Source organism: Mobula birostris, chromosome 6 (assembly GCF_030028105.1).
Source record: "Mobula birostris isolate sMobBir1 chromosome 6, sMobBir1.hap1, whole genome shotgun sequence".
Lineage (NCBI taxonomy): Eukaryota > Metazoa > Chordata > Chondrichthyes > Myliobatiformes > Myliobatidae > Mobula > Mobula birostris.
In genome coordinates, this window is record NC_092375.1 from 91167463 (window position 1) to 91189552 (window position 22090).

The following is a 22090-nucleotide window of genomic DNA, read 5'->3' on the forward strand; positions in this document are numbered from 1 at the left end:
AAAGGGTTGGGGTTGAGCACTTTTTCAAGACACTGTATTTTATTTTAGAAATACAGTGTGGAACAGGCCCTTCGAGCCGTGCCGCTGATCACCCACCAATCTGACCCAAGCCTAATGATGGGACAATTTACAATGACCAATTAACCTACTACTCGGTATGTCTTTGGAGTGTGGGAGGAAACCCACACATTCCACGGGGAGGTTGTACAAACACCTTGGAGAGGACACTGGTACTGAACTCCGACACCCCAAGCTGTAATAGCGTTGTGCTAACTGCTACATTACTGTGGCGCCCCTGGATGATAAGAACATAGGAAATGAGAATAGGCATTTCTCCCATTCAGCAATATTGTTGTTCATCTTTGGCCTCAACTTCAGTTTTGTAATCAATCTCCATATCTCTTGATCCCTGCGTGGTCTGAAAATCTATCTCAGTCCTTAACATACTGTGTCACCCAGCAGACAAAAACCCCATGAATATAAATGGACACTTTGAGCAGAGGATGCATTTGAATTTATTGAGTAATGTTAGGAAGAGCTTAACAGACTGCCTTTCTGTAAGGCAGATTCGTAATGTACAACAAAAATGAACCACCAATTCCAGCAATATATAAAAATACACATCTGAGTAACCTCCTAAATAATAAATATTCAACCATGCATTTAAACATAAAAGGCACAGAAAACAAAATCTATTCTAGTAGTCATAAAGTTACCAACTACATAAATAAATCACCCAAATATCTATATGTAAATGTAACATTATATTCAAAGGGTGAATTACATAAACATCTTTAGTTCCCCAAACAGTACGCAATAAATACTCCAAATTTTGTTTATTAAAAATAAAACTGTGCTGTTGTAAACAGTATGTAAACAAAGACATTTCACTTTTGCCTTACATGAAGACAAATTGTTGCCTATAGGTTGGCTTTTAAATGACACTGGAAGGGTATTGGGCAGTTTAAAGCTTTAATTGTTTCCAAAGCAGAATTAGTCCACAAGTTCAGCACCACCATCTCTCTGTTCAATATCTGGCTTTGACAATGTTATCTTTGAGGAAAATAAAGAAAAATAGCAAGAAGCCAAACATACCAATCAGGAAACTGACAGGAACAATTCACACAAAGGATTTACCTTGGTGATATGAGCGCCCTGATTTTGTGTAAAAATCCATCACCATGTTTAACAGCCTGTATGGAAAGCTACTAATCAATTCACAGGCTATATTCTGCTTGTCCTGACGTGGAGAGTACCCTTTCTTACAGGAGGGTCAGTGCCAGTTTGGAAAGTTTGATATGGGTTGGCTGAGCCAAGGAGAGAAGGTAGTACTAATCAAAGCAAAATAAAATGTTGTATACAGTTGATGTGGGAATTATATAACATTTGCATAAACTTCCTATCAAGTAATAAACTTAACTAACATATTGATTAGGACAGAAACTGAGAGCACAGGCTGCTCAATGAAGCTGTGGTTTCTATGTTGTCCAAATAACGTAGTACACATTTGTTACCATGTTTTCTCTCAGTACCACAGGCTTGTCCTTTCTCTTTATGTTAGAAATGTGCAACTGCCTCTGAAAATTCTAAACACCCTATTTCATGCCTTAATAATCACTGACAGGATAAGAAAATATTGTTCAGGAATGTATAAAACAGCCTCCATATAAGGCGAGGCTTGGAAGTATAGCACTGCTTTTGCTGCGAAGAAAGTAATGATTTAGCAACACCAATATAGATTATAAATTTTCATTTAAAGACAACCATAAATAGAACTAGAAAGCAGTTTGTAAAAAATAACAAAATCACAATTTTTTAATGCTTCACTACCACAAATACCAGCACAATTTAATATATTCACAAATATAAGAATGGAGAGTCCAAACCATATAAAATACGTCCTAGGCAGAAGGAAATACTCGAGGTACGTTTACTCATTACAGTGGTAAGTTGTATTAGTGCAACGTAGCCCATCGAAGATCATAAGCAAAACTTTTGACTTTACATGCACATTTTGCTTGTAAACACATTGTGAAAAAGCAGCTGTGTCAATCATTTCCCACTTCAGGTAAATTCAAGAAGTGACTGGCCACTGCTGGCTTTAAAAAAAACTGTCTCTGCCCTGCCGAATAAATATAAACTTGAGTTTGTTCCCAGTACATAATAGATTTCTTATGACATAGTCTTCCCTGTCATTTTTGATGTGCATCCTAAGCTAGGTTTTGTTTGGCATTCTCAGTTCCTGTGTACTGAACAACCTTTACAGCAGAGACTTGGGACAGTGGCTGGGAAAGCTGACTTTAATTAAAGTAAAAGGACATAAAGGATCATCTTATTGTTGCTTTTCATTTCTCTTCCTGAGGGAGCAAAAAAGTTGTTATTTTGACCTTTGGGAGTCAGGTAAAAACTGCTAGTAATAAGGCTTCATTTTTCAAAATGACTGCATAGAATAGTAAAAAGATCATTTTTTTATTGACGTAGATAAGTGCAAATTTGATGGAGAACCATCTGGGTACAGTTTCTTGCTGTGTGGTATGAAAATTCAGTGCAGTTATCTGCTTCTGACCCAAGCAAAGCTGGGCACAGAAATGTCTGTTTATTTCTCGGAATTTAGTTATGAATGTGTTGCTATATTATGAATACATAGTATCTGGACCAGGTAGATTGGGGTTCAAAAGATTTAGGGTCCATATTCTCCATGGGTCTCCTCTATGTGTTCAGCAGCAAGTTACACTTCAATATACATTCCCACTCAGTACCATAATAGCCTGGCTCTCCCTTGTCCAGTTCAGCCTGGAAAAAGTAATCTCAGACAGTCTGGGGCCATAGCGTTTGATCCAGGTTCCTGGAGAGTTGGGGTTGAAATGGTGTACATTTAGGATTAATTATAATTGTGCTTCTTTTATTAATATGCCACCTACTGTTTCATTCTATCTTATTCCTAATCCCCTGAGCTACACCTTTTAATGTTGTAATGATGGATCAATGCTGTAAACACTCATCAAATAAATTCCAAGGATTACAATGTCAAATACTAATCCCTTCTGGTGCAACAAACTTTCTAACAGTTCATCCTTTTCAGCAATGTGTTTTGGAAAGACAACCTTGCTAGCAGCAGGATACTATGTGGATCAATCAGGTGATTCATTTAAAAAAAAACTGAGCAGCACTAATGTTTGAGATTCCTACTCAGTTTAAAACATTAACCAGAACTGTACAATATTTTGTCCTTTACCCCAGGGTCCACAGGTACTGTGGATCAGATAGCAGATAGTTAGGCTCTGATTGCCTCTGAAACAGAAGGTTTTCATTCAAATCTCACTCCGGAGTTAAAAGCAGATAATCTCAATTGCTACTGTCAGTGCAGAACCAAAGAAATGGTGTTCCATTAAAGATGCTTTTTCAGGTGGGACATTAAATGGAAGCTTTATCTCCTATCTCGGGTGATTGTTAAATCCCACAGCAACATCTGAGGCTGATTTAGCCAATAGTTATCTTCCAACTAGATAATTATATGACTATACTATTGCATAAATTGGCTACCACATTTCAACAGTAGCTGGACCTCTATACGTTTTTGTATGATTTTAAAGCACTTTGGGACACCTTGAGGTCATAAAATGTGTTAAATTGCTTTCCTTTCTCATGAATGATACAAGGACTTACTCTCACATCAAATTCACTATTCTTACTTGTCACATGGTGCTAGTAGCAGAACATCAAAATATTCCAACAGAGCAAATGGTTAAAGTAAAACTCCTGCCTTAAATGGAGACATCAACTATTTCTTTCAAGTGGGTCTGCAGCTTTATTAGAAACGTAGAAAGCAATAGAAGGATAATGTGTGGTGTCCACTATCTCCACTGCACACACAAAATAGAGTTCCATTTCAGAGTCCAGCTTTGCACAACTTTACAGCATGGAGGAAGGTTATTTCTGATTGCCCAATTGTGCTTACTAAGGCTTTCTGAAGTGGCTAACCAAGTAGTCCCACTTTTTCAAAAGTGCCCATTGGTTATTGATCCCAGTCTCCTTGTTAGTAGAAACATTGTTCCTTATCTATTCCATCAAACTCTTGGGTAAATCACATTTTAATCACAATCATGGTGCTATTTTAGCAATTTTTAGGTGTCTAGAATTGAAAGTAATATTTCAGCTGAATCTCATGGAAGGATTTCTATTTGCCATAATCTTTTCTTTTGTTCCTTATTCATATACTTATCAAGGTAATGATCCCATATCAGTGGCCAACTTCAAAGATCTATGTGTATGCACTCTCCACTCTGTTCCTGCACCCTTTTAAAATGTAATTTCCATTATGCTGACTCTTCTCACTGAACTTCTCAACACTAACTACCATTGAATATCTGATAATTTCCCAGAATTTGTCCTCAAATCTGCCACTATCTAATTATTTTGTCTGGATTATTGTTTGATGATAATATGATTGGCAGCAACCATTTACAGTATTTCTTATTTTAATATCAACTGTAAATTTTGAAAAAATTCCTTTTATACACAAATCTAGATCAAAACATACAATGCGTTCTGTATCAGCTCAAGGGCTATACACTGTTACAGAAAGCCCATCAACAAAATTGTTCTCTCCTTTTAGACAATTATATACTGTAACTTTTAGTCATAGCTCCTTCAATTTCACCTACAAATCTATCGTAAAATACTTTATGAGGTGCATTCTGAAAGCCCACATACACATTAACTTACATTAAGTTAATGTATTAATTCATTAACTTACTCTGCTATTTCACTGAAGATTGCAATTGTTTGTCATATTTATCAGCACTTTATCAGCAAAAATTAATTTTATCCTGGATTATACTTTTTGAAATTTCCCATCACCAGTGTTAAGACTAATAGGCCCATAGTTCATCTCTCCCTCCTTGTTTTGAACAATATTAATGCAGTGCCGGGGGTTGTAATGGTCTTGCTCTCTGGCACTACTTTCACACTAGGATAATTGGAAGACTGCAGCAGGAGCCTTTATTTCCATTCTTATTCTTGCCCTCTATCAAGTAAATTTTGATGCATTCCAATGGACCAAATGATTGCTTTTTCCCCTACAAGCATTATTTGCAATTCAACCACACCCGTCTTTATCAGGGCTGAATAGGAACCACTTGGAGTGCTGTTCAATCAGTTTATAGAAACACTCACAGTATAACAGTATGACAGGGATTTTTTGTGTGCAGATATTCTGAACTCCTTTTTTCCCCATGTGTAAATATTACATTAGCCATTGGATGAAATCTAGGGAAATCCTTGAAAGAGATGCAAATTTTGTGATAACTGGATTTGGTAATGACTAAAGTCTTGATGGCAAAAGTAGATGGGATAGTAGGTCCCACTGTTTGTTTGGCACACTGTTCTTACCACATTTACATTTTTCTTTGGCATGGCAATTTGTAAATGATATGCTCGCAAGGGATTTTGGCTCCAGATTCTGACATTGCCATGTTTCTTTGCCTACACAAGGTATCGTCGACAGTAGTTTGGTTAGTCAGGTAGGATTTACTGCATCTAGGAGATGCAAAAGCTTGAGATTTCTTGTTAATAAATGGGCTGGTGAAATTCTGAGGAGAGGGGCAAATGGTGCCATGTTTTGTTTTCTCTGTCCAGCAATATTAAGGTTGGTGTTAGAGTGCTGAATTATGCACTACTCTACACTATCCACAGGTGCTATATGCCATCTACTTGATGGAGGATTGGATGAGATTCAACACTGGTACTGAGATTTGACCACATGTTCACACAAGATGAAATCCAATACTTTTCTTTGAAAGGTAAACACTTCTCACAGATATGGTCCAAGCATATTCCAGTCTTCACCCTACTTAACTCAATACCTAATGCTCTGAAAATATCCCTTTGCACATGGATTTCTGCACAACTTCTTTGCCGCAGAAACGTCCAGAAACCATTAAGTGGAATGCTTGGTGACAAGACCTTGTGCAGAAGGAGCTTGTGTACTGTAGTGGGATAAATGTTGATGGTCAAGATGAACCTTGCCTCCAAATGGCCTCTGAGAATCAGCAAAGTTGAAATCTTTGTTCTAGCCCCATCAAACCATTTTAAAAACTGAGTGTTTCTGAAAGTCTCAGGGATTTCAAAATCATTTGAAGACTTAAAACCGCAGAAGATAGTTAAAAAAAAGCTGAAATACTCCAAAACACTAATACTCAACATCAGATAAATACTCCAAAGTTAGTATAAATAGACCACGAGATCTAAACATGTTTAGAAAGATTAAAAAGAATAAACTTAAACCAAGAGTGGCTAAAATTCTTTTTTTCCTATTAAATAACAGACCTGAGGCACTCTAATTTCCTTCCATTCAAGTGCCAAGTGGCACCTTTTCTCATCCAGTTCAAGGCTCCTCAGTGAGTGCAAGTACAAGGCATTTGGAGCAGGTTTGTGTTTCCACACCACACCTAGCTCCAGCGTCAGAATGCAGATTACAGTCTATAGCAAACTGCCAACGGCAACAGCTAGATTTCCCACTGAAGTGTAGAAGCTGCTATCAATTAAAATCCCAACAGTATTATGTTGCTCGGGTTTGTTGCCTCCTTTCAATAACTGTATATTCTACTGGGTTTCCTTTTCCTTCAGTTTTTTTTAGGGAGGATAATCAGATCAAGTTTCATCAATAATACTGACGAACACTGAGCTCACAGCAAGCATCAATTTCAATGCTGGCAGATGTTCAGACTACAGTGATCCCTAACTTGTCCTTATTCGATCTATAAACATGAGTACTTCCAGCACGTTTAGATTGCAAAATGTCTATTCTCTCTTTCATGACTCTGGGTTCTTGAAGCTGATTGTAACAGCGGAAACATGACTTTTGTCCACCTCCTCCCAATCTCTGCCCTGAGGAAAGCCAAGGTTCTATCGCTCTTGTAAGTTTAAGTTTCAGTAGATATACAACTAATATTTCATGACCACAACTTTGACTGTTAGTGCCCAGTTGCCAATGAGGATGGATACCCTTATAATGGTTCAAGCTCTGTCTAATCAAGTGACCTTCTAGTGGTAAAGAACACAAGGAACAAGAGATGGTCTTTGAATAGGATCTGAGTCTGGAAAAGGGCTGAACAACTGAAATTGATTCAGCTATATGCTTTGCATGATATATTTTGAGACTAGAATAAAATCTTTTGTCTAGTAGTGTAGGGGACACCTGCAAAAAGGAACTAATTTACAGAATGAGCATAAAGTGTTTAGAATTCAGTCACGGGGAAGAGACTTTGAACATGGGTGAGTATAAATTATTCAATATTAAGACCAACATTCATCTGGCTTCAGCTTCCCATTGTCCTTTCTATGTAAATTTTCTATAACATCTATTAAAGAGGGCAGTACATCTCATTAAATATGGTGATGTAGGTCAATACATTTTATATGTTAAAGTTCTATACAATCAAGCTTTGTAAGAAGATTAGTTAATATAATAATGAGGATTTGCTATTCTTGTTGAAAAACCCATATTCCACTCTACAATTTGGTTCACATTAGAAAATCAAAGTCTTGCTTTCTCGGATCCATGTAGTGTCTCTAAACCAACAGGGCACATTTTCAGTTCTGCCCTTCCTGGTAAAGAACTTCCCAAGCCATTATTGCAAGATGACCTCATTGCACATTAGTAGAAATGTGAATAATGGACTAAACTACTGTCATTAATGTGCAAAACACATGTACGTACTATAGGGACAACATAAGATTAAACCTGATGCTTAGAACAAATGTATATTTTTCGGAGGCATAGTCTTGGAATAGAGTTGTAGTACAAATATTATAAAAAGAGAAATAGAGGGATTCGGTAAGGCAATTTGAGGGACCAATCCTTGACTGCTGAAAGTAAAACTGCAAGTGCTGAAAATCTAAACCAAAAACAGAAAACACTATAAATACTCAGAAAGTCAGGCGGTATCTGTGGGGAAAGAAACAGAGTTATTGTTTCAGGTTGATGATGACCTTTGTCAGAACTGTTGCAGGTACATTGCTCATGATGGAGCAAAGGGAGGTGTGGAAGGACACACTGGAAGTATGAATCAGTGGAATTCGTAGTGCATTTTATTGACAAAGGATGTTACAGAAATAGGGAGAAGTGAAGGTATTAAAGGATGGGAACTTTAAATGTTTGATGAGCAACAGGAAGGTAAAACGTAGTGTAGAATAGGATACAGGCTACTATTCTGGAGACCACTTGGAAGGCTTGTATCAAGAGGTTTTAGTGAATGATGAACCTGAACTGGAGAGGAGTTGGCATTTGACATATAAGGCTTTATAAGGCATTGGTCAAACTGCACTTGGAATATTTTGAGTATTTCTGGGTCCCTTATCTAAGAGAGGATGTGTCGGCATTGGAGAATCCAGAGGAGATTCACAAGAATGCTTCTGGGAATGAAAGGTTTGAAGGTTCTGACCCTGTACTCAGAATGGGGTTGAGGGGGGTGGGGGTATCTCATTGAAACCTATCAAACATTGAAAAACCTAGAAGGAACAGATGCAGAGAGGGTGTTTCTTATAGTGGGTGAGTCTAGGACCAGAGGGCACAGCCCCAGAATAGAAGAACATCCCTTTACAGGAGGAATTTCTTTAGCCAAGGGGTGGTGAATCTGTGGAATTCATTGCCACAGATGGCTGCGGAGGCCAAGTCATTATGTGTATTTAAAGTGGAGGTTCTTAATTAATAAGGTGTCAAAGGTTATGGGGAGAAGGCAGGAGAATGTGGTTGAGAAGGATAATAAATCAGCCATGATGGAATGGCAGAGGAATGGATGGGCCAAAAAGGCCTAATTCTGCTGCTATGTCTTATAGTCTTCTAATTTAGGGACGTAAGCTGGTGGTCTTTGTGATGGAAGATCAAAAGCTCTCTACCCTAATAAGAGAATTACAGAGAATTACAAGTGTTACAGAGAATTTTATTCTTCCGGTGACGGCAGCCAAGCTGTTTGATGGAATCAATGGGTTCAGCCTCCTAATACTAACCAGGAAGAAGTGTGGGCTCATTCGAGATCAGAGCTTAGGCAATAGTCAGAATTTGAGAGCATATTGAAAAAATTTGAAAATTACAGGGATAACAAGAACAATGATAATGAAAATCTGGTAGGAAGATTAAACACACCTAAAATATTCTTAAGATTTCCAATTTAAGATACTTGACAAAGAGGGGGGAAGATGAAAGAATTTTCTCTTTTTAAACTAAGACAAATCTGATTTAACAATATTCTGACTGATAGGGCAGAAGATGTGGATACAATAGGAACTTTAAAAATGGCAGTTGAATATTGATGTCAAAAAGAAAAAAAATTGGGCAAGTTGAACCAATTGGATAGTTCTGTCAGAGAGGTAGACAGATATGAATAGTCACCTTCCATGCTGTGGAATTCCGATTGCACAAATTTACATAGGTTGAATCAGGTCTCCAAATAATCATTTAGCAGAGGTTCACAGAGAATTCGTGTTTAAGAAGATGTTACTTGTTGGCAATGAGGGACAACTCAAGTGCTCTTGGGAGCCTGTATGGCTGTCATGGCCAGAAATGCAATAATTCCTTTTCATGCCCATGATATTCCAAAATCATGCATTGCCAGTGAACTTGTACTCTCACTCATACCATCACGGAGACACTCCAGATAGGTCTTGCCCTATCACTACTACTCCTGTTCATCATTAATCATACAGCCACTGAATTCCCCTCAAACAAGAAGGCGCATTGATTGCCACTTTCTGGATAAGGTGGCATAACTCCTGTGAACCAGTCCTTGTCAAAGAAATGTGCTCATGCAAAGTTTAACACAGAGCAGCAGAAATAACTTTTCATTAACAAACACATCAGTAGTAATAAGTTACGAACTATTAAACAAATATAAAACTTGTTCAAGTGTTTCTCTTTTAAAAAGCATTAGGCATATATCATGCAATCCTATAGTGAGAGTTCAAGCAGGCACACCATGCGGGAGAATCTACATGCATGCTGAACTGCATGTCTTTCCTACTTCAGTCGTCTAAATTAGACACCTTGGCCATCAAGTGATATGTTCCATACGCCATATTCACGGGTCAAGAAACACTGATTATGAGTCCACTCCAAAAAAAACATATAGGATACAAATCAATTCTGCCTCCTAAAGCAATATAGACAATTGTCTGCGTTAAATTGATATGTAATGTGAAAAAACAAGCCGTTTTTGGATCTACGGCCCTCGCAGAAGGAAGTCCTGAAATATTTTGCACCTGTATTTACCATTTTGCAGCATCCTTGTTTCCAGGAGGGTTATGCAGTTCATTGTAAACTCAAGTTTACCAATGCATATTAGGACTTGTCGATGTTGAGGATTCATTGCATTAGCACACAACCCTCAGCAAAACTCACAACAGTTTAAGTTTAGAAAAGAACACATTAATTGAAGCAAACAGCTGAACATTGCACGCAGTGACGGCTGCGAGATCACAAATCCTGCGGAGCGGAAATCTTGCAAAACATAATACGATTGTGAGACCTCTTAGGGAAGTCCAGACAGCACTCCACTATTTTCTGAGATAGCACCAGAATAGCTACACTTCTGGCATGGAAGTGTTTTTGCCAAGATCCTTAATTCCCTGGAGAATTCGCTTCATGTGGCCCACTTTCGTTATCCCCAGATCCTGAAAAAAAAAGTAATAAACTCATTAGCATCATGGCTTTGTTAAAGTGTATTCGCTCTTGAGCAACTCCATGACAAACTCAAGCCAGACAGCAGTGATAACGTGGTATTTAGAATCAGAATCTGGTTTAATATCACTGGCATATGTCATGAAGTGTGTTGTTATGCGGCAATAGTACATAGCAATGCATAATAATTAAAACCATAAATTACAGCAAGGTGCATATATAAATGAATGAGTGTGTGTGTGTGTGTGTGTGTGTATGAAAATTTAAATTCATAGTGCAAAAAGAGAGCAAAATTTAAAAAAATAGTGAGGTAATGTACATGGGTCAATGTCCATTCAGAAATCTGATGGCAGAGGGGAAGAAGCTGGTCCTAAAACGTTGAAAGTGTGCATTCAATCTCTTGTACCTCTTCCCTGATGGCAGCAATGAGAAAAGGGCATGTCCTGGGTGATGAGGGTCCTTAATGATGGATGCCACCTTTTTGAAGAGGTCCTCAGTGCTGGGGAGGCTAATACCCATGACGGGACTGACTGAGTTTTCAACTTTCTGCAGTTTTTTCTGATTCTGTGTGGTGGCCCCTCCATACCAGACAGTGATGCAACTAGTTAATATGCTCTTCATAGTACATCTGTAGATATTTGTACGACTCTTTGGTGACATACCAAGTCTCCTCAAACTCCCAATGAAACATAGCTGCTGTCATGCCTTCTTTGTAATTGCAGCAATATATTGGCCCCAGGATAGATCTTCAGAGATGCTGACACCCAGCAACTTGAAACTGCTCACCCTTTCCATTGCTGATTCCTCATTGAGGCCTGTTATGTGTTTCTTTGACTTCCTCTTTCTGAAGTCCGTAATCAATTCCTTAGTCTTACTGACATTGAGTGCAAGGTTGTTGTGACACTACTCAACCAGCTGATCTGTCTCACTCCTGTACGCTTCCTCATCACCATCTAGAATTCTGCCAACAATAGTTGTGTCAATGGCAAATTGATAGGTGTCATCTGAGTTGTGCCTAGCTACATGGTGGTGGATGTAGAGAAAGCAGAGCGAGTGAGCTAAGCAGGCATCCTTGAAATGCGACTGTGTTGACTGTCAGCCTGGAGGAGATGTTATTTCCGATCTGCACTGACTGTGGTCTCCCATTGAGGAAGTCAAGGACCCAGATGCACAGGGAAGTATACAGGCCCAAGTTCCAGAGTTTGTTAATTCGTACTGAGGGTATGATGAACTGTAATCAATAAACAGCAGCCTGATATAGGTATTGTTATTGTCCAGGTGATCCAAGGCTAGGTGGAGAGCCAGTGAGACTGCATCTGCTGTAGACCTATTGGATGCTTTCCAAGAACTTTAAATCCAGGATGCTCCAGAATTCCCCACTCCCTCAGGAGGCACAAAATACTGAGCTTGGGATCTTTAGTCAGCTGACATGCATATTTACAATTGACTTTAGGTACATGATGAAGTGATTAACTCTACCACTATCAGAACCTAGAGAGGAGGAAAGGTTGAACGTACTTCTAGATCCACTTTCACATTTTAAAAAGAATTACTGTCGTGATTTAGGAAATGCAGCAGAGAAGGTGTGCACAGCAAACTCCCACAAGCAATAATTTGCTATAGACCAGACAATCTTCTTTAGGCTGAGATAAATATTGTAGCCAGGCATCTGAGGGAAGTGCTTTTCTTCTAAATAATATCACAGAGTTCCTTTACGTCCATCCAAAGATCAGGTCAGACATTGATTTTATAAACAGTATCTTTAATAGTAAAACACGCTCTATTTGGGAAGGAGATGATGGCGGCATGACGTAGCGCACGCAGCCGCTCCGAAATGATATCGTATTTGTTACATAGGGGCCGTGCACAATCCTGATTTGATGGAGACAGATGTGAGAAGCACAGAGGAACATCTGGAGAAACTTCTGAAATGCCTGCTTCGCTGCTGCTGCTACTGTGCGATTGAGAATCTCCGGAGGGGAAGGCCCCAAATCCTCGGCTTTGCCTATTGTCTGTTGCCAGGGCCGGGGTCAAAGCACTCGGCAGAGATGGTGCTCGGTGCTCAGTGTCGGAGGGCTGGTCGGAGGCTCGAAGTTTTCGGACAGACTCAATAGTCAGCTGTGGTCAGGTGCTTCCTGGGTGCTGCATCGGCAAGTTTGCAGTGCTGGAAGCTCATGGCAGGAAGAGAGTTTCTCTTCCTTCCACCGCCTGCGTGAGATGATGGGACTTTCAAGAGACTTTGAGACTTTTTTTTACTGTGCCCATAGTCTGTTCTTCATCAAATTACAGTACTGCTTTGCACCGTTGTAACTATATGTTATAATTATGTGGTTTTTGTCAGTTTTTTTAGTCTTGGTTTGTCTTGCGTTTCTGTGATATAATTCTGGAGGAACATTGTATCATTTCTTAATGCATGCATTACTAAATTACAATAAAAGAGGAGCGTGTCCTCATAATCTCATAATCTAAAATTATTGCAGTTAATTTTTCACCCAAAGATCAGGTCAAGCATTGATTTTATAAACAGTATCTCTAATAGTACAGCACTCTCTAATTGTCACAGTTTTCCACCCAAAGATCAGGTCAGGTGCTGATTTAACAAACAGTATCTTCAAAAATACAGCACCTTGTCATTGCTGCAATTAGTCTTCTGCATTTAAGTCACTGGAATGTGTCAAACGCAATACTTGTTGATTCAAAAGCCCTTTCGTTACCAAGAAGGTATGCAGGAAGTGCAATCAGAGTTTGGATGCTGAGCAGAGGACGATTTTGACTTTCCTTTCAATCATGTGAAACTATACTTAGGTGGAAGATATAGCTTTTACTTTAACTGTTGGTGAGGATCTTGATGAGAAGTCACTGGGCGCAGTACATGTTACAAGCACACAAGAAAGAATGCTGTCCAGCTTCTTTTTCGTTACGGAGTTTAAACCCAGTTGAGGTTTCTGGGTAAATACAATCTCAAATGACTGCTGAATGTTTGCAATGGCACAAAGTACTCAGTAAAGTTACGACATGAAAAACAGACAAAAAACATTGTTACCAAAGGAACACATGAACATTGCATCCTGTGATGCTAGCAACTTTCTGGATACTGTCAAGCAAAAAATCGGTACAAAATTAAGTACAATATTTATATTCTACTGTAAACAGAAACCTGAAACTGCACTTTTAGTACATCCTTCATAAGCTGAGATACCAGTGTCAATTTACTCAGCCCACACAAGCCTTGATGAGCTGGAGTACCTACCCAACTTATATTGAACCCACACAGAGACAGCACTGAGATAATCCTTTGCTTGAGTTTCCTCCGGGTTTGGCAGATTTGTTGTTAGGTGTAACATGGGTTGAAAACTGGTTATCACACCCAGATAGCAGTTGAAGTAAATTTAAACGCAAACAACAGGAATTCTGCAGATGCTGGAAATTCAAGCAACACACATCAAAGTTGCTGGTGAACGCAGCAGGCCAAGCAGCATCTGTAGGAAGAGGTGCAGTCGACGTTTCAGGCCGAGACCCTTCGTCAGGACTAACTGAAGGAAGAGTTAGTAAGGGATTTGAAAGTTGGAGGGGGAGGGGGAGATCCAAAATGATAGGAGAAGACAGGAGGGGGAGGGATAGAGCCAAGAGCTGGACAGGTGATAGGCAAAAGGGGATACGAGAGGATCATGGGACAGGAGGTCCGGGAAGAAAGACGGGGGGGGGGGGACCCAGAGGATGGGCAAGAGGTATATTCAGAATGTTTTTTTTCAGGGTTGCAAAGATGTAGAAAGAGGAGTACCCCATGGATTGAATCTTGCCTTTCAATTATTTACTATTTATATAAGTGACTTGGCAAGGGGAGCACAATACAAGGTATCCAAGTTTGAAAATAGGTAGCAGGGCATTTAGTAATAAGAACATTGTGATCCTGCAACAGATTGAGTGAGTGGGGAACGACCTGGCAAGAGCAGTTCAGTGTGAGGTCATGAACTTCAATAACAGAAATCAAACAGTGGATATTATCTGAATGAAGATAGGCTGCAATTGGGTGAAGTACAGAAGGATCCACGTGTTCTTATATAGAAACCACAAAAAGTTAGCTGGCAGGTGCAACAAACCGTTAAGTAGGCAAATGGCATATTGACCTTTAGTGCAAAGGGTTTGGAGTTTAGGAATAGGTTAAGTCCTATTATACTTGTACAAGGTGGTGAGAACACACCTGGAGTATTGCACACTATTTTGGTCTCCTTAGGTAAGAAAGGATGTAGCATTTTGGAGGCTATCCAAAGAATAATTATTGGGAAGAGTGGATTGTCCTATCAAAGGAAGGCAAAGTAGTTGGGTCTGCATTCTTTGGAGTTTAGAAGAACAAGGGGTGACCCTATTGAAAAATTTAAAATCCCCATAGGGTACGACTGGGTAGATGTTGACGCGAGATACTGCAAATGCTGGAAACCGGAGCAGAAGTTAAGACGTTTCCACTAGACAAAGGGGAGATTACTTATAACTGACGTATGTAGAAGTGTCCCCTTGCACAGTGTGAATCTCTACAACCCTCCACCTCAGGGAGTTGTGGTGGTTGGACTGTTTAAACTATTTAAAGATGAGGCAATAAATTTGAAAAGATTGAGGGCGGTGGGGATCTGGTACAGAAGGAGTTGAAGCCTGAGGTTGATTAGCTGATTCATACTAGATCACTGGACAGGCTTGAGGGCTAAGTGGCCTATTCTTGCTCTTATTGCACACTTGTGATCTGAGAGGATCTCTCATTTTCAGAAGTAGTGAAGGTAAGCTCATCTTAAAAGCTTCTCTTTGGACGTCTGCTGGTCTTCCAGGTCTGAATGTGTTAATGGAACATTGGCTCCTTTGAAAGACCAAAGTTGAGGTTTTACAGAGCCAGGATCTGCTTTTCAACAACTCGGATTGTGACAGCTTGGCTCAGTTGGGCGTAAATGTGCCTCGAAGCCAGAGGTTAAAGCTTCATTCCAAGCATTAGACAGACACTTCAAGCAAGCGTGGTTAAATGTTTGGTGCCAAAGAAGCAGCAGAGGTGCCACCTTCAGTCAATTTTAAATTATTGGCTCAAGTTCTTGTAGAGATAATTGTCAAGGCTTTAATGGCACTGTTCTGAAGGAAGGCAGGGGGATCTGGTACCCATTCCCTGCTAAGAACAGGTTAATTGGCCACTTATCTGCATACTACTTGCAGGATCGTGTAATGCTCGAAATGATTGCTGCAGTACCTACATGTGGGAAAATGCAGGTTATCTATGCAATATTCAGTGAAACCTTGCTGGAGCAGACCATCTTGTGTTTGCTCTTTTACTCTAGGCTTTCCCCCTCACTCCTTAGCTCAAAAATACTTCTCATTGTCACTACAACAATTACAGGTTCTTGAAGTATGCAAGAAAATGCTGGAAAGCCATTTCCCCTGCACCAACACACTTGCTTCTTTATCTGAAATGAACTTGATTTCACATTCTGTATAACTTCTCTTTCAAGTCTGCTCACATTATTTAAATCTAAGGCACGGGACCAGGCTACGAGTGCTTTGCTTTAGTTCTGCCTGGAACTTCTCCCTTACTGATGGCTACCAATTTCCACCCCTCTCAGATCTTCACCTTCTCTGACTCTTCCCTTTCCAAATCTCTCTGTTCCCATCTCAGACTTCCTGTAAGGACTTTCCCATTCTCTCTGTCTTTTTACACAGGTGCCTCTAAGATGCCTTCCCTCTTCCTGAACTGTGGCTCCCCTTGACTATTATGGCAGGTCTCTTTACCACAGCTCACCTATTTCTCACACGTTTTCTCTCACTCTCCTAGAAAAAAGATGCAATACCCCTGGTTCTCACATTCTGTCCCATCAGCTTGCACATTCAAACCATCATCCATCACAATTTCAGCCACATTCAACAGATTCCTACAAGAAAATGCATCTTCCCCACCCCCCTTCACCATTCTGAATAGGAACGCTTTTTTTTGACTCTCGAGTTTGCTCTTCTATGTCCACCAATTCCCCTGCGTAGGAGAAATCAAACACAGACTGGGCAATTACTCAGCAGACATCCTGTGCATCCTATTGCCTGCCTCTTTAGTCCCCCATCCCACTCTGACATCTGTCGGTGGCCTCTAGTACTGTCATGAGATGCAACACAAGAAGATATCAGTCCTGCCGAGGGATCTCAGCCCAAAACGTCGAGAGTACTTTTTTCCATAGATACTGCCTGGCCTGTTAAGTTCCTCCAGCACTTTGTGTGTGTTGCTTGGATTTCCAGCATCTGCAGATTTCCTCTTGTTTGTGATATAGAACAGCTCCCTCTTGATACGAGAATGGTACAGACTTCCGGACTCTATGGAATTTGACTTCAAATGACTTGCTTCCTCCATCTGCCTCAAGGCTCACTGGTTCATCTGCGATGTTGACTCATGGATTCACTATGTACTAGCATGCCTGATTTACTGGCTACGTTCTATTACTCTGCAGTTTGCTGCCTTTACATTCCTTTGTTTGTGCTCTCACGCTCACTGAACAGATTTTATATGCCTTTGTTCAAATGCTGTCTCTCTATCCCACAACAGCTATGGCCTTACCCTTTCAGATATCCTTTTTGTCTTATCCACACCTAATACCACCCCCCCACCAACCCCATAAAAAACATTTTCTCACTTTCCTAGTTCTGATTAAACATCTCCAACCTAAAATATTCATCATTTCCCTTCCACAGTTGCCGCCTCAACAGAGTGTTTCCAGCATTTTCTGAATGTATGGGTTTGTTATTAGCTCATAGTGTGACCCAGGGCATCACTGAATGGCAGGACCAACTCTCTATCTTCTTAACCAATAGGATTCAAGGCATCCATGGCTTCAAAGGAAAAAGTCGAGTTAGAGTAAAATCATAAAGAGAAGTGTGATAAAGAGAAAACAAAGAGACAAAAAGATGTAAAAATATAGATAACTATTAAATATGCAATCTTTAGCATCAACAAATCACTAACAAAGGAATAATACTTCCCATTTTTAAGTGTTTTCTTTCTAGGTGACAGATTGATTTGAGTCATTACCAATTATTACTGTGGAATAGTATGGAAGCTCTTATCAAGTCAAATTAACCTTCTGTGTCAAATTAATTGAGCAATTATAATTGAAATGCTTCAAGAGACTGAGGGCAACATGTTTTCTTTGTTATGTGAATAGTGCATGTTGGCAGTCAATAAGTAATTCATGCAAGTCCTCTTCCTCTTTACAAGCTGATAAACAATTTGTGTACTAATTGCAGCATGTTCAGTGCGCCATTTTTAAAAACAAATTCCAGCCCAATTTCCAGTCCCATTCAGTATCTGTCATATGTTGGGAATATGCCAAACCAGACTCAGTATGGAACTCTATCTCAGGCTAGCTCAGAGAACAGAGAAATATCTAACAGACAGACAAATCCATTAACTCCTGAAAATAGCTTTCCCACACAAATTAAACACAATTGTGAACCTAAAAAAATTAGTAAACTATTTAACATGAGATATGCTTGAATCTCATTCCAAATCTAAAGAAACATCCGTGCTCCTCGTTAATTTCCTATCTACGGAGTCTAGACTGACTTTACAGAACTCTGAGTACTTGCTCAGCTGGAAGGACAGGCCAACTGTTGTGCTTGGAATCAGTGAAGACTTTAGTTTCAAAAGAATGAAAGTCAGTGGGGATTCCTAGTTTCTGTGTGGTATAACCTTGCGGGCCCAGCACTGGAATTGAATTGGATAGGAACACAAAGGAATCAATTACTAAGTGGGATCTGTGGCAACTGTAGTATCCAGAGTCATCAAGCTGCATGTAAACCAAATCAATCTCACACAAATTATCCCACAGCCAGAGCTATATGACAGCCTGCAGCACATTTTAAAAAATACAACTTGTAAATGTAAGGATATGTACCTGGGGACTAGATAGTCCATTCAGCTGTTTAAGCCAACACTGCCACCCAGTTAAATTATTGCTGCTCCCTACTCTATTTGCTTCACCCTTGTTTTATAGACGTCAATAGCTTTACTTGATCCACATCAATGAGTTACAGTCACAAATAATTCACCTCCTCGGATGGACAATTCTAAATGTTCTCTGCCCTTTCTGCTTTCTGTCATCACCCCTGAACAGTCTGGGTCCCACCAGAAGTAAAAGAAAATCCTAATTACCTTATCAAATCCTGGAATAATGATGTAAGCTCTCTAATTAAATTATCTACTATTCTACATTCAAAGAAATAAAATTGGTCTATGTCATGTGTCGACATTACTCTTTTATCTCGGGTCTTAAAATAACTCTAACAAGGCTCTGCAAAGACAAAGTTAATGGGATAACAGTTGAGGATTTAGTGTCACAGTTATAAACGTGCATTACAATAAATATAGGAACAGCTCATAAATGCCTGACTTATTGTATGACAGCTCATACGTGCAAACAAGATTTTGGGAGACAGGCTGCGGGGGGGGCTGCACAATCTTCAGGACGGTTTGTGCCCGTATTTCTGCCTTGCAAATTATCCGGGTTATGAGTAGTTCACAGGAATGGGACCTTGCTGAAACCTGGGGAGGACCTATAAGTGAAAATATAACCATCTAATGATTCATTCTCAACTTCCCGGGACAGATTGAGGGGTGTAGTGATAATGTTCATTCAGCCCCACCGATATCTCTGTATTCTGCTGAAGACTGGATGATTTTGCCTTGTAGATGACTCATTTAATCAGAGGAGCCAACCTCTGGTCAGTCAGGAAAATAACATTATGAGAATAAAGCTGCAGTTCACCAGAAGCAGCACGCGTCCCAAAATGGACAGAGAAACCAAACCACTGAAAAAAAATTAATTAGGATATACCAGCTACAGACAGCAACTCTTCCCCTGAAACAGCTACAAGACACATGGCCTTATTAAGTTTTCACTTCCAGTGGTAAGTACTATTTCATTATAATATGATAGATTTTGCATTAATCCAGAGTACAATTTTACCTGACACTGATACTGAATTAACAAGCAGTGTATTGTGGAGACATAAAAATACTATCTATACCTTGATATGATGAAGATGTTATCATTATAAAGGAAGAGGTGTAAACATTGGAACAAAAAATTAAATTTTACAACTGAACATTGGAAACATATTGACTTGCTTATCAAAATGCTATTTCAAGCATTGTCTGATGCAAGATGAGTGTCATAATGATCCACAAGGTGTAATTCTGAGGCACTAACTATGGCTATTGGAATATGTTTTGCTGTGCCTATCGAGCTTCCTTGCTCCAATTCACTCCATACACTGTTGAAAGGCACGACTGAGTAAAATCCCATCTACCTAGAAACTGAACTGTGCAGCAATACATCATTGTGCATTGCACTTCCAATTATCATGGAAGCGGAAGTGTTGATGAAAGGTGGGTTTACAGAGTAGGTTGTGTTCTGTTTTTGATTTAGGTCATCCACGTCTGACATGCTTTTATAAGTAGGATCCAGGACGTGTGCAGTGGCATTTAATATGAGGACCAGTAATTTTCAGTCGCCGGTATTTGGTGCATGAGCCACCTGTGCAGAAACAACCCTCCATAAACATTGCAAAGCCCAACTCACGGGCAGGTCCCAAGCCAGCTCTGGGAACACATCAATATTCTTGAAGTGATTCCTGACCAAACTCTTCCTCAATGTCTAATCTCCATCCCACATCTCCAAGCACACCCTCCCAATATCTAATAATCACAATTGCCTCTCCCACCATGGACAACCAATAACCAAAGGCCTCTGATTGGCAATCACACTAACAACTAATGACCCAGCCCTAACTCTTCTTGTAATCTAACTAATTACAGCTATATGACCAACCATGATCATATCTACCTCACCTTCTTATAATTCACATGGCCATTCCTCAGCCTGATGACTCCACTTTCTGGCACAATCCCAGACCTCTCTGACCTACAAACTGGAACTTCTTCTGGCACCTAGTCCTGACCATAGTTTCCCCCTCTGGTTATTGTCTATTTACACATGCTACTCCAGAGATCACATACCCTTTGCTTCCTTATTTTTGTCAACCTTTTGTTATGGGGGAAAAATGGAGTCAGTCTCCATTTACATGATGGTATTTCCTACAAGTTCCATTTGGTTACTCCTTCCACTGAGCTATACCTTCAAGTAGTCTGATTTGAAGGTGTTGATGATGCAGAACTTGCCATATCTAAATCACAGAGAGGCTGAGACTGTGATTCATTGAGCCACTGGCCTCAATTCACATAAGCTCCTTGGGTACCTTCTCAATATGAGCCAGAATAAGATGGAAGGAGTACACATGGTCTATTGTCCTTTCCTGTTAGCTTCCTCCTTCTTCCACCATTTACTTCTTCCACCGATCGCCTCCCTGTTTCTTATTTCATTGCCCCTCCCCTGCTCTCACCTACTCCTTCCCCTCTCCCCACCTTCATATTCTGGCTTCCGCTCCCTTCATTTCCAATCCTGATTAAGGGCATCAGCCTGAAATGTAGACTGTTTATTCCCTCCATAGATGCGACCTGACTTGCTGAGTTCCTCTAGCATTTTGTGTGTTGCTCAATCTCCCCTAGTCTTGAACTTCTGAAATTGTCTCTCCAACACATTGTTGGAATCCTACTCCATGCCTTCAATACCCAAACTCTCAATTTCTCTAATGATGTGTTTGCTTGTCTATTGAGGTGCAGGTCATATAGATTATATTCCAAGCTCCTATCACCTCACATGGACCGTGCAGTATCCACAGCGTGTTAACTGCAGGATTCACAACTGCTTCTTTTCAAATATCACCATAGGCTTTTCTACCTTTAAACTGACTAATCTGATGAAAAAATTAAGATGACAAAAACATTTTGTTGGCATAATAGAAGAAAATGTTTTCTTTTGATGGTGAAGGTCACACACAAGAAAACATTATGTCAATTCTAGACTATATTAGAATTTTTAAAAATCTCAAGGAACACTTCTTTACAATAAAGAATCTGGAACTCCTTGAGGTCACATCACTTCTAAACTGGGATTATATACTTTTGTACCAATGACAATCTGCAGTTAAATTACAGATTAACCATGAACTAATTAAATGTTAAAGCAAGTTTGAAGAGTTGAATAGCTTGACCCTCTTCTTGACATTTCCGATCAGGCAGATACAAAAGCCTGAAAACAAATATCACCAAGCTTAAGGACAGCTTCTGTCCTGGTGTTATAAGACTACTGAATGGTCAAGAGATGGGCTCTTGATCTTACAGCCTACTTCAATATGGCCTTACACCTTACTGGCTGCCATTACTAGACTTGACCTGTAAATGAAACACTACATTCTGCATTCCCTTCTACTATCTCAATGCACAGCTGTAATAAAATTATCAATATGGATGCCATGCAAATCAGAGTTTTACACTGTACCTCC

The 22090-nt window shown here is 39.7% G+C and overlaps 1 protein-coding gene across 3 annotated transcripts in view; it reads right to left on the bottom strand.

Annotated features, from left to right (window-relative positions):
- Positions 1-509: 509 nt before the first annotated feature.
- Positions 510-22090, bottom strand: part of dgkh (diacylglycerol kinase, eta) — a 504569-nt gene continuing 482988 nt past the window's right edge. For all 3 annotated transcript variants that reach the window (XM_072260835.1, XM_072260834.1, XM_072260833.1), the window contains one exon: positions 510-10668. In XM_072260835.1, the coding sequence (XP_072116936.1) occupies positions 10616-10668 (53 nt within the window). In that variant the 3' untranslated portion in view covers positions 510-10615. The remainder of the gene's footprint in view (positions 10669-22090) is intronic.